The sequence below is a fragment of the Sminthopsis crassicaudata genome, chromosome 5 (assembly GCF_048593235.1).
Source record: "Sminthopsis crassicaudata isolate SCR6 chromosome 5, ASM4859323v1, whole genome shotgun sequence".
Classification (NCBI taxonomy): Eukaryota; Metazoa; Chordata; class Mammalia; order Dasyuromorphia; family Dasyuridae; genus Sminthopsis; species Sminthopsis crassicaudata.
The window spans coordinates 44,522,716-44,535,800 of record NC_133621.1 but is presented as its reverse complement, the minus strand read 5'-3'; the positions used below and the strand labels follow the sequence as shown (position 1 = coordinate 44,535,800).

The 13,085-nt window shown below is 38.9% G+C and overlaps 1 protein-coding gene across 1 annotated transcript in view; it reads left to right on the top strand.

Moving 5' to 3' along the window:
• Positions 1-13,085, top strand: part of SUSD5 (sushi domain containing 5) — a 100,104-nt gene that overhangs the window by 42,948 nt on the left and 44,071 nt on the right. The window contains exon 3 of the mRNA XM_074272217.1: positions 5,186-5,304. Coding sequence (XP_074128318.1) covers positions 5,186-5,304 — 119 coding nt within the window. The remainder of the gene's footprint in view (positions 1-5,185; positions 5,305-13,085) is intronic.

Genomic DNA, 13,085 nt, shown 5'->3' with positions numbered 1-13,085 from the left:
TTTTGTTTTACTTTGCTAGAATTTTCTTTTCTTTTTCTTTTTTACTTTTAGATTTGATTTTTCTTGTGCATCAAGAGAATTGTATAAATATGTATGCCTATTTTGGATTTAACATATATTTTTACCACATTTAACATATAATGGATTACATGCCATTTAGGGGAGAGGGTGGGGAAAAATTGGAAAACAAGATTTTCAAGGGTCAATGTGGAAAAGAATTATCTTGGCATATGTTTTGAAAATAAAAAAAACTTCAACTAAAAAAGATTAAAAAATAAATAACAATAAACAATAAACAGATAGATAGATAGATAGATAGATAGATAGATAGATAGATAGTAAGATAGATAAACAGATAAACAAACAAATAAATCCAGACCTCCATTAAACCTAATTTCATTTTTTCAGAGTTTCAATATCCTCATCAATAAAAGAAGGTTATGGTAGATGACCTCTGAGGTCCCTATTACCTCCTATTGTCTCAATGATCACACACTATTGTATCATCACCATTTTTGAATGTGTCTCATCTCTTTTGCTGTGTGTAATCTGCCAGAGTACCTAATGGCTTTAAATATAGTAGTTTCTCAGTAAATGTTGATTGAATGAAGGTGTCTAGGTGATGTACATTATTTGTTGCTTAACTCTTTCCTCCATAGAATTTGACTTAGATTTAGGCTGTGTGGTTCTAGAAAGGACCCTGAACTTAGGAGTTATAAGATCTAGTTTTGAGTCAAATCCATTTAGCCATTCTTAGCCTTAATTTCCTCATCTGTAACATGAAGATAATAATCCCCAGCATTACTTCTTTTGCAGGGTTGTTGTGAACTGCCATTGAAATAATGTATTTTGCCCACATTTCATAAAATATACAAGGCTGCATAAATGCCAGTTTTTCCATTGTTTTACTATACCATGAGGTCCAGAATGAAGTGATCTCTAGAGATAGATAAGCAATAGATTTTTTCCAGATTTACTTTTTAGTTGCAAATAAATTAAATGTTTATTGTGATTCAATAAACAGTTACTAATTAACTGACTGAGAATGTCAGACCTAGGATTTATGAAACACGGGGAACTGTAAGAGCAATGAAGATTGGGGAGCTTATTTGAGTAGAGTTGAAGAGTGTATTCCCAGTGGCTAGGACATTATTTAGAACATAATGAGTGTATCACAATTTTTTGTCAACTGACATTAAGGATTCATTAAGCTGACGATAGATTTAAAAAGTAATAACCAAAATGTCTTTAGCATTTTGGGAAGCTAGAGGAAAAGTACTCCCTTATCATAGGAATCCAAATAAGCCAATTAAGTTCAGTTCTATAAATATTATTTGCTATTTATTAATGTTTGGTAAAGTTGTTACCAGATTGTTAAATTGTTGCTAAATTATTTTTGTTAAACATATGCAGATTGTTAAAATATGAATTGATATAGTGTCTGTTCTCAGGGAGCTTACATTTTTTCATGGTGGGAATTGGTGTGGGGTAAGCAATGAAAGTGAAAAACAGAAGTAAATATTAAATTTATATATATTATTATATTAACTTTATATATATGTATATATATATAAATTTACAGAAGTAAATATAATATAATGTAGATTGAAGTTGTGATGATAGCTAAGGAGAGATTCAAACAATGTACTCTAAGAAAACTTGACCCTTCTGGCTGTTCAGATTGAGCTACAAAATGGAGTATCCCTTAGGTTGGGCCTTGGAGAGAATGTTGTCAGAGTGGACTAGTTGATAGGAAAGACTTTGAGTCAGGAAAATCTGAGTTCAAATCTGACCTCAGATACTTACTAGCTGTATGACTATGGGCAAGTCACTTAATCACTCAGTTTCTTCATCTATAAAATGGGAATAATAATAGCAAGTCCTCACAACATGGGTATGAGAATCAAACTGAGATAAAGGATGCAAATATTAGCTTCCTATATAAATGTGAGCAACTATTATTTTTAAGAGAAAAGCAGTTCAGATTAGTAAAAGTGAGGCGGTTCCACAATATGTGTGAAGAATGGCTAGAAAGGAAGATTGGAACAAGCTGATAGTTGGCCAATTACCCTCAAACATCCTTCCTTCATTATGTATTTAACATGCTGGGTATGATGTGAAATGCACAAACTAAAATGGAATCTGGTAGAAAGATCAGGTAAATACTTTATAATCCATCACTTGATCCCAGGTAGTTGGAGTATAGTACACAGAGTGTATCTGAAGTCAGGAAGACACATTTTCTTGAACTTAAATTTGGCTTCAGACACTTACTAGCTGTGAGACTCTGGGAAAATTATTTCACCCTGTTTGTCTCAGTTTCCTCATCTATAAAAAGAAAAGCTGAAGAAGGAAATGGCAAATCAAAGCATCTTTGCAAAGAAAACCCTAAATGGGGTCACAAAGAATTGGACATGACTGAAAAATGATTGAACAACAATTCCAGGCACCATTTTCTGGAAACTTGCCCATGTTACAATAAGTAACTTTGGCAATCAGAGTGAGTCCCAGAGTCTTGGCCCAGGTTTAGGCTGGATGATTAGCAACGAAAGGTATTATTCCATGTAATCCTTGTTAATGGGTGTGAAAGAAAGCAATTGGACTAGTTTTCTTTCGGTTGGACAGTGTTGCCTTTGGCAAAGATCCTAAACAGTGAGCTAAATCAGCATCCGATTACTTACCTAAAATACACTTACCTGTATGCACTGAGGCTAAGGAAAGAAAACAATCAGAGGCCGGTCTCAGCAAGACCTTCAAGGAGAAATTATTTTTGTTACTTTAGTTGCTGGATCCTTTTGGATAGAGTCAAGGAAAGATTTTCCTAACACCAAGTTCGGTTCTATAATGTTAAAGTATACTATGGCATTATAACGCTGAAGAAATATTGTGCTGTCCCGAAGTGAGATTGTATTTGGACAATTTCCTTGATCTGAAATAGTTTTTCTCTCTGAGAAGTCAGTTGTAAATTGTATTGCTATTGTTTTGTGGCTAGCTTCCCAATCAACCCAATGTAAGGCAATTTTTCAGTCAAAATATTTAGTGTTCTCTAATATTTCCTCCTTCCTTCTGAATGTAATGGTGCTTAGCCCATGGTTTGAATATATTACCGTGAAATCTTCCTGCTTGCAAGGATGATTCTGTCCCCATGATGTCAAATGGCCTTATTACATATAGGATAAAGACCTAAAGTAGTATGGCTCATTGGTGAAAGCACTGGCTTAAGAGTCAAAAATCATAGGTTCAAATCTCACTTCTGATAACTGTCATCTTGAATGAGTGACTTAATCTCCCTGGACCAGAGTTTACTTGGGTAAAAAATCAGGAATTTGGACCAGATGATTTCTGAATTCCCTTCTATGGGCATAACCTGCCATTCCTCTTCTTAATCCCCTATGGGTATCCTATGTTTTAGCCAAATTGGTTTATTAGTTATTCCCTAAACATTGTGCAAATTTACTTTACTTTACTCATGTGGTCCTCCTTTCTAGAGTGCTTCCCCACCTTATATCCAAATCCTGCCTATCTTTTATCAGAATCTATCTCAAAATCTTTCAGTGGAAGTTTCCCTGGATAGCCATCAGTCACATCACACTTCACTGAATTGCTAATTGATTTTCAGTCCTGTATGCTTATGCAATGCATTTCTGCTTGGGTAGAATGCTTCTCAAGAGTAGGACTGTGTGGCAGCCGTTTTTGTAGGGTCAAGAAACTGGAAACTGAGTGGATGCTCTTCAGTAAGGGAATGGCTGAATAAGTTATGGGATATGAACGCTATGGAATATTATTGTTCTGTAAGAAATGATCAGCAGGATGATTTTACAGAGAGAGGCCTAGAGAGACTTACAGGAACTGATGCTGAGTGAAGTGAGCAGAACCAGAATTTCATTGTACACGGCAACAAGAAGATTATATGATGATCAAATCTGATAGACATGGCTCTTCTCAACAATGAGATGATTCAGACCAGTTTCAATAATTTTGAGATGAAGAGAGCCATCTGCACCCAGAGCGAGGACTGTGGACCACAGCATAGCATTCATAGCATTTTCACTCTTTTTGTTGTTGTTTGCTTGCATTTTGTTTTCATTCTCTTTTTTTTCCCTTTTTGATCTGATTTTTTTTGTGCGGCAAGATAGTTGTACAAATATGTATGCATATATTGGAATTAACATATACTTTACCATGTTTAGTTGGATTACTTGCCATCTCGGGAATGGGTTGGGGGGGAAGAGGGAGAAAAATTATAAAACAAGATTGTGCAAGGGTCAATGTTGAAAAATTATCCATTCATATGTTTTGAAAATGAAAAGCTTTAATTTTAAAAAGAGTAGGACTGTGTTAATTCTCTTAGTATTCTTTGGTATTCCAGAACAGTATACAGTAGATACTCAATAGTTTCTGAATGACTCTGACTGACTAAAAAACCAGAAGTAGTCACAGTCATATCTTACATTTCCAAATCATTTCTTGAGTTGTCCTTTGTACCTTTTCCCAGACTAACATTTCCATTTGAAGACCTCAAGCTCAATTCTTACTTTCTCAATTGAATTTTCCCTCTTCACATGCTCCATCAATCTTGTGGTTAGAAGAACCCTGCTCTTTTTGTAATATTAATTAAATTCTCCTCTACTCCTCTCCTTTAGGACTTAGTTTCTGGAGACTCCATCATTTTCCTTCCCCCCACCATGATTTCTTATTAAAAACAAATTCTGGATTTTTAGTTGAAGAAGGACATATCCCAGCAGTCCTGGAAAAGAGCCTGGATCAGGATGGAAAGATTTTTATAGTTAATAATCTGAGACCCATTGGCTTTGAGGGACTGTGGTACAAGCAGCATTCTTCTCTAGCAAATGCAAAAATAATTTTTCACCTTCATATTTTAAGCCAGTGTGAAAAACAACAACAACCCAACATGTGTTACTCTCTGAGCCTTGAATTAATCCAAAAGATGCTCTGGAATTGTCTTCTTAATCTTTCCTGTCTTTCTTTTTCTTCCCCCAGAATGGGTTTTTCCACTCCAGTACATTTAGTCAAAGCGTTTTATGGGTGATATCTCTGCCCAACTGAAAGCTGGTGTGCTGATGTTTAATGTTTGGTGACCACTGTGACCCACAAGCACTAGTAATTGCTCCTCTTTTCTCCAGTTCCACTTGAAGTTTTCCTTTGTCTCGTTCCTCTATTTTAGGACAACGGTGTGCGGCAAGATAAGTGGGGAGCAGCAGAGTCTGAAAGCTGTGGATGTGAAAATTGAAAGTGAGCTGATTCCTGGCAACAAATATGATGCCCTTTGTGTCAAGGATGAAGGTTAGTGCTGAAGCTGCTGAAAAAACACAAATAGGCTCATGGGGCTTAGCTGAAGCTAGGTACTCACCAGTAGGATCCCCCAATCCTTTAAAGAGAAGGGGGCATTTTAAAGAAAAACTTTTGTGGGGCTGGGAAATTTTCCTGACTTGTTGAACACAGTATCTCAAAAGGGAAGGCTTTCCTTTTAGCAGAAAACATCACAATTAGGCATTTTTTGTATCTTGAGCAAGAGGAAAAAAAGAGGATTTTTCAGTATGGTGGTATAAGGGGAAACAGAAACATGGGGACATAGTCATGAGTTGGGGAGAAAGAAGTAAGTCTTCCTTTACCAGCAAACATGTTCATGATAAAATGTACCAGAAATAACAGTTGCTTTAAACAACAGAAAACTAAAACTTTGTGTGTCAATCTATAACACTGAAGTTAGTCTGAATGTTTTAGATTACAATGATTAGCACACTTGCAAACTAAAATGCTACATTTTATTATATCAGTTAATATTATATTATATATGTAATATATATCACTTATAACATTATTTGGAAGCAAAAATTGGCTATATTGTTTATTTACTACATTGTGATCACTAGCTCAGTCACTTAGTTCTTTCTGGACCTCAGTTTCCCTATCTGAAAAATGAAGGAATTAGACGAGGTGACCTCAGAGGTACATCCGTTTTGGATCTATAGTTTGTGATCTTATGAGCTATAAAATGAGGCAATTGTATTATTGTCACACCCATTTCACAGATAAGCTCAGAGGTGACTTGCCCTTGGTCAGCCAGCTAAGTCATGGGCAAGAGTAGGAAATCAAACCCAGCATTTGGTTTTGATCCTAGAATGAGCCAAGGGCTTTCTGTGACATCAATGAGATGAAGAGGAATGAGAAAGTTTCTCTCCAGTGAGCCGGTAGCCTAGCAACAGCTTGTATCCTATTCAGCCATCAATCAGCCTAGATCAGGGGCACTCAGTGAGCATCTCAAGGTCACTTGGGTCACTCCTCATCCAGACCCAGACTCCACACCCAGTTCCTCACTCTCACCAATATCTCGTCTCAGACACCTCTGGCATGGATGATGTGCAAGGTTGTCATGTGGCCAAGGTACCTGATTGACATGGGTGCTGTTGACAGGCCGGCACCTTCACACCCGACAGCTGGGCTGAAGCAGATTAAATCTGTAATGGGAACTGAGATTTAATTAACTCTCAATGAAGGTTTACATATCCTACAGGTTACAAACAGCATTCAGTGCATCCATTTTTTTAAATGACAGAAACTCTCAGGTGTTTGCACTCAACAGATGTTGAGTATGTTTCTTTTTCCATTCTAAATAAGGTGACCTCAATCAAACAAGTGGAGGTTGACAGGTAGAAGGACCAGCTCTGAAATACTGAGTGTCTCAGAATCCTTGGATTTCTTGACTAGGAACTGTTGACCCATCATTGATATTGTCAATTTAACTGCCTTATTTTCTCGCCATGGTAAATGAAATTAATATTAAGCTGCAGGGAGAACATTAATGAGTGCTGCTCCTGGAGATGAAAGCATAGATTAAAGTATAATTAAGATATATTCAAAGACTCACATTTCCAGAACTCCTCGAGCAGACAATGACATTGCCTAAGCGACTCTAGTGGAAGGAGAATGGAGAGAGCCTTTGTGACTTAAGATCATAGGCTTAGAACTGGAAGGAATCATGGAGATTTTCTGATCTATCCCTTTCATTCTCCAGAAAGCAGAGAGCCAGAGAGTGGAAGCAAGAAATCAAGCAACAAGTTTTTATGAAGCACTTAGGATGTGCTTATCGTGAGAGGTGATGCTCCTATTGTAAACAATTCTGTTCAATTTATTAAACACACAATTATTAAATGCCTACTGTGTACAGAATGAGGCAATATTATGACTGGAGTTGGAGTGTCTCTGGTTCAGGTATCACCTTTTGTAGTCTATTCAACTTGGGGTGTGAAGCATGAATTCTGGGTACTACCTCTAGAGAGAAAGTCCTGAATGTTGCCCTCATTACATGGTCCCTTTCATGTGGGAATCTTCAGAGTCTATAACTCAGTTGACACTGTTCATTCAGAACCCAGAGAGCATCATCCTGAGATCAGATAGAACAAAGGGAAAATGAATGAACAATAAAGCCCCTCTAGGTGCTAGTCTGCGAAGTTCTGATGCAGCAGCAGGGTGGCAGGTCAAAAATGCCCAAAGAAAGAACATGATCCAATCTGCAGCCAATTGGATATGGTGAGGTCTCTTCCAACATGATACCGTATCCCAGAGTCCTGGTGAAGCATCCAGATTGATCCAAACCTGTAGAAATAGAGTAGTATCCTATGGAAGTAGTATTTATTGTCTTTTTATTATCCAATGGAAGAATTATTCCACAGAGAGATTCTTTTCTCCACTACATCACACTATCTGACCTGTAATAGTCAGAAGGAAACCTGGATTCAAATCCAGTCTGTGGGCAAATCCCTTAACTTCCTGAATTTATTTTCCTTATCTACAAAATACTAGTGATATTTTTATTATTTTTATTTATTTTTTTTTTTGCTGAGCCACTTGGGGCTAAGTGACTTGCCCAGAGTTACCCACCTAAAAAGTATTAAGTGTCTGAGGCTGAATTTGAACTCAGGTCCTCCTGACTTCAGGACTGGTGCTCTATCCACTACGCTATCTAGCTGCCCCACTAGTGATATTTAAAAAATATTTTTATTAGGGATTGAATGAAGTGAAGGATACTTTGTGAATCTTAAAGTGCCATAAGAATGTCAGCTATTTTTACCATAAATTGAACCCTGAGGTACCTCTCACCACAGTATTCTTTCATGATCTGAGATCAGCAATACCAGCAAGCAATATTTTAAAGACCCTTCACAAATCAAACAAGATAGTATGTATAAAGTACTTAGCATAGCGCTAGCACCTAATAGGTGTTTGATACATGCTTGCTTCCCCCCTTTCTTCAGCCCAGCCCTAGATAGGTAAGTCACTTTACCTCTCCTTGTTCCAACTTGCTCTGCTAGGAGAGGATCTGATGGGACGCGTCCTACTTCCTGAGAGCTATGGTGGAAAGAGCATCAGACCTGGACCCAAGACTCATCCCCAGCCCTTAGGATCATAGATCTAGACCTGAAGGGGACCTCAGAGATCAGTCCAATGCCTACATTTTACAGATAAGCAAACTGAGGCTCAGTTCGTATATGTGGTAATAATTGGCACAGGGATTTGAAGATGGGTCTGTTCCCACATCAATATTTTTTCTGCGTTACTAGTTGTGTGACCAGGGACCACTTTTCTGAACTTCACTCTTCCTATGTTTAAAATAGGGGAGATAGTACTTGTGTTACCTCCACCAATGGGCTTAGCAGACCATCTAGTGCTGTGAGCCCGAGATACCTCCCCTTTACCCCCTCTTTGATCCATCCCAACTGCTAACCTGACCTGGATTCACCCAGGCCGCCTCAGCTCCTGTGGCCAGCCTGGCTCTAACCTTTGCCAGTCAGGAACTATTCTCCCATTGGCACTTCGGCTCGTACTGAGTTGGTGCCCTAGATCCTGGAGTCATTATGCAAGTCAGACTTTGGAAGAAAAGCACAAGAAAATTTAGTGACATATTAGAGTAGGGCCGGGAGTTGGGGAAACAGAACCCAATAACCTTCTCTCTAATCAGCTCCCCTGACCCCAGCTTCTCTCCAGCACTTATGCCATGTGGAATTCTGTCTTAGATTTCATTTTCTTTTATCGTGAACTGAGATTTGGGGTCGGTGATTATTTGGAGATGCAGGAAAATGGCTTTCCCCTTGGACTAGCTATAATGGTGAGATGGGGGAGTGATCTCTGGTTATATCAGCCACCAACCTAAATAAGTTGATGCAAAGTGAGTGAAAAGTGAGAGACAGAGAGGGAGGGAGGGAAGGAAGGAAGGAAGGAAGGAAGGAAGGAAGGAAGGAAGGAAGGAAGGAAGGAAGGAAGGAAGGAAGGAAGGAAGGAAGGAAGGAAGGAAGGAAGGAAGGAAGGAAGAGAAGGAAGGAAGAGAAGGAAGGAAGAGAAGGAAGGAAGAGAAAGAAGGAAGAGAAGGAAGGAAGAGAAGGAAGGAAGAGAAGGAAGGAAGAGAAGGAAGGAAGGAAGGAAGGAAGGAAGGAAGGAAGGAAGGAAGGAAGGAAGGAAGGAAGGAAGGAAGGAAGGAAGGAAGGAAGGAAGGAAGGAAGGAGGGAGGAAGGGAGGGAAGGAGGGAGGAAAAAAGAAATAAAGAGAATAAGGAAAGTAGGAAGAAAAGGAGAGAGAGAAAAGAGAGAGAAGAGAAAGGAAAGAGCATTTATTAAGCACTTACTTCATATAGTATCTTGTCATATTTATAGAAAATAGTCTTTAACAGGGTCTACAAAACATACAAATGTGAAATGAATGGCAGCTCATTCTGGGGTTGTATGCTAAAATGACTTTCTTTGAAAGTCTCTGTTGCTTTCTTACCTCCCTCAATGAGACCATTTAATAACTTTAACAAGAAACAGCTGCCCAATTGAGTAGGATTTTTTTTTCCTTGAGGGTGAATGGAAGGAGAGCTTTCCAATAAATTTCATGTTTAACATAACAAATTTGTAGTTAATTTTTAAAAGTTATGTTTCATTTATGTACAATCTGAGGATGTTTAGCCTGAGCAAGGAAGGAAGAGGAACATAACTGTCTCCAAGTATTTAAAGGGACTGATCCAGTGAATAGAGTGCTGGGTCTGAGGTCAAGAAGATCTGGTCTTCCTGGTCTCAGATTCTTACTAGCTGTGTGATCCTGGACAAGTCACATGACCCTGTTTGCCTTGGTTTCTTTAACTGTAAGGCAAGGATAATAATAATAATACCTATCCCACAGAATGTTGTGGGGATCCATTAAGATAATCATTGTAAAGTGCTGAGTATAGTGGCTGGCACATAGGAAGTTCTATATAAAGGTTAGCCATTATTAGCTATATTAATTATTATTATTATTTCTTTGAAGGAGGCATTAACATGTTCTTCTTGGCCCCAAAAGCTAGAACTAGGAGTGATCCAAAGGGAGAGACAACATGCAAACAGGATGCCTACAAGATAAACTGGAGAATCCCACCAAGGGAAGGCACAGATTTTGAGAGAGATCAGCAAAGGCTTCCTATTCAACACTTTCAGATGAATATTTGATGAAATGTTCCCCAAAGTCCCTTCCAGTTCTGCTAGTCTGTGGTGCCCTAAGGGAATCTTTTGCTGTGGCTGATGGGAACTGGAATAGGCAGCATCCCATAATGATCCAAAATATATCTTTAGACCTGGAATGAAATCATAGTAAAAGTCAATGGAATGTTTAATGTGTATTGGATTATTTGTTGTCTAAGGGATGGGGAAGGGGGAAGAAAAATTTGAAACACAACTTTTGCAAGGGTGAATGGTGAAAACTATCTGCATATATATATATATATTTTGCTGAGGCAATTGGGGTTAAGTGACTTGCCCAGGATCACACAGCTAGGAAGTGTTAAGTGTCTGAGATCACATTTGAACTGACTTCAGGGCTGGTGCTCTATCTACTGCACCAACTAGCTGCCCCTTTGTATTTATTTTGAAAAATAAAGGCTATTATTATTTTTTAAGTGTGAGTTGCCCCCCCCCCAATTCCACTTTATGTATTTTTATTGGAATGATAGGAAAAGGAAGGTTAACAAATGGTTCCATCTTTAGCATTTATTGATATTGATATTTTAAAATAAAATCAATGGAAATAAATGGTGCAATGGAAAAGACCTTGGATTTGGAGTCTAAGGGAATCCAAGCTGTAGTAATTCGTAGCTGTGTGACTGTGGGCAAGTTCATTCGTTTCTCTGAGACTTGGTTTCCTCAACTTTAAAAGGAGTTGGACTAGATAACTGCAAAAGTTTTTTCCAGTTCAAAGTTCTATGACATGAGCTCCAGATCATCTAGTCAGATAGAACCCTCCCATTTTACAGATGGGGAAAGTGAGTCTCAGACAATTGAAGGGACTCACCCAACCTCGACCTGAGGTCCTCCAAGGCCAGGGCTGTTGCCGCATGCGCAAGACCCAGATTTTACTTGGCTTCTACCTCTCTCTGGTTTGTGGCACTCGTCAGGAGCTGCCTGTTCCCCGGTGATGTATTCTGCAGTCATTTCAGCTCCCCTTCTCTTTGGCCATAAAGGAAAAATGACAGCTTAGAATTCCAATAAAGGCAAATATAAGTCCCATAAACTTATGTAAAAGGCGCAGAAGGCAAACAAGTCCTGAGGAGTGTTCACATGGGCCGTCTTTTAAAAAGATTATTGTTATTAATAAACTTTGCCACAAAGCAGGCCTTTTCATTTCCTTTCCAATACTTTGCATTTAGGCTGACAGTGAATTTCCAGCCCTCTGGTGATCTCACTTAAACTAATAAATGAAGTTATTCTTAACTAACCGGATGCCAGTGAAAGAAGCCTCCTCCATGCTGGGTCACAAGCCTTGCTTCTCTTGATATCCCGGCTGCTCCAGGCAAAGAGTCCCAGTGCTGACCGTCATGAGACCTGGATTCTAGTCCACCTGAACTCGGTCTCTCTGGGATTCCATTTCTTCTGTTTCAGACCCAATGGACCTCTTAGTGCTTCTCCCTAAGGATGGCTCCACCCAATCCAAATGGCCTTACCCTCCCAGAGCCCACCTTCCCACTCAATTGTCCAAGTGGTCTCTCTAGAGTTCCTGTCTGACCATGTCACCTCCCTCCCCCATTCAAACTTCAGTGACTCCTGATCGCCTCCACGATCAAATATCCAGTCCTCTGATGTTCAAAGATGACCCTTCCTACCTCTCAAAATGTGTTACACCTTTCTGTCTCATACGCTACAATCCAATGACCCTGTCCTCCTTTCTGTTCCTCCTTTATGACCTTCCATCTCAAAACTCTGGGCATTTTCACTGACTGACTCCGGAGGTCTGGAATTCTCACCTTCCTCATCATCACCTCCTGGCTTCCTTCAAGTCTCAACTAAAATACAAGAAGTCTTTTCTAGGCCTCCTTTATCTCATATAAGTATATACTCATAAATATAAGTTATATATATATATATATGTGCATATATATACAGATTTATTATTTTTATTGTCTGAAATAAATATTTTCTCACTGTCTCTCTGTCTCTTTTTCTATCTCTCTGTCCCCTATGTCTGTCTCTCTGTCTCCCTTCCTGTGTCTCTCCCTCCCTCTCTGTCTCTTGCTATCTCTCCGTTTCAAGGAAGCAAATTGAATGAATCAGGATTTGTTTAACCCAGAACACCCTGGATGGGGTGGTAGATCAGTGCCATCAGCAGTAGATCTGGTTCATTTAATTCTTTGACTCATTTGTATTTTCATTCAAATCTTATTTATTGAGAAACTTCTGTCAACCTGTCAATCAACAAGCTTTTGTTAACTGCTGCTGTGTGTCAAGTACTGAAAGGTGCTATGCTAACCCTGCCCTCAGAGAGCTTGCTGTGTAGGGAGACAAACCACATTCAATTCAACTCGACAGATATTTATTAAGCAGCAGTGTGGTGCAGTGGATAGACAACCAGCCTTGGCGAAAGGGAGTTTTCTCATAAGAATTTCCCTGCAGTGATGAAATCTTAAGTTCTCACTACTCTAAAAATTTTGTGCAAATCAAACCAGAATGCTCAGAAATCATGATAATCTAGCTTGTTCCCCAAGAAAGAATACAAGAAGACCTCTCTCCCTGTTTCTCTACAGAGGTGGAGGACCATGGGTGGAGAATGCTACCTACAAATGT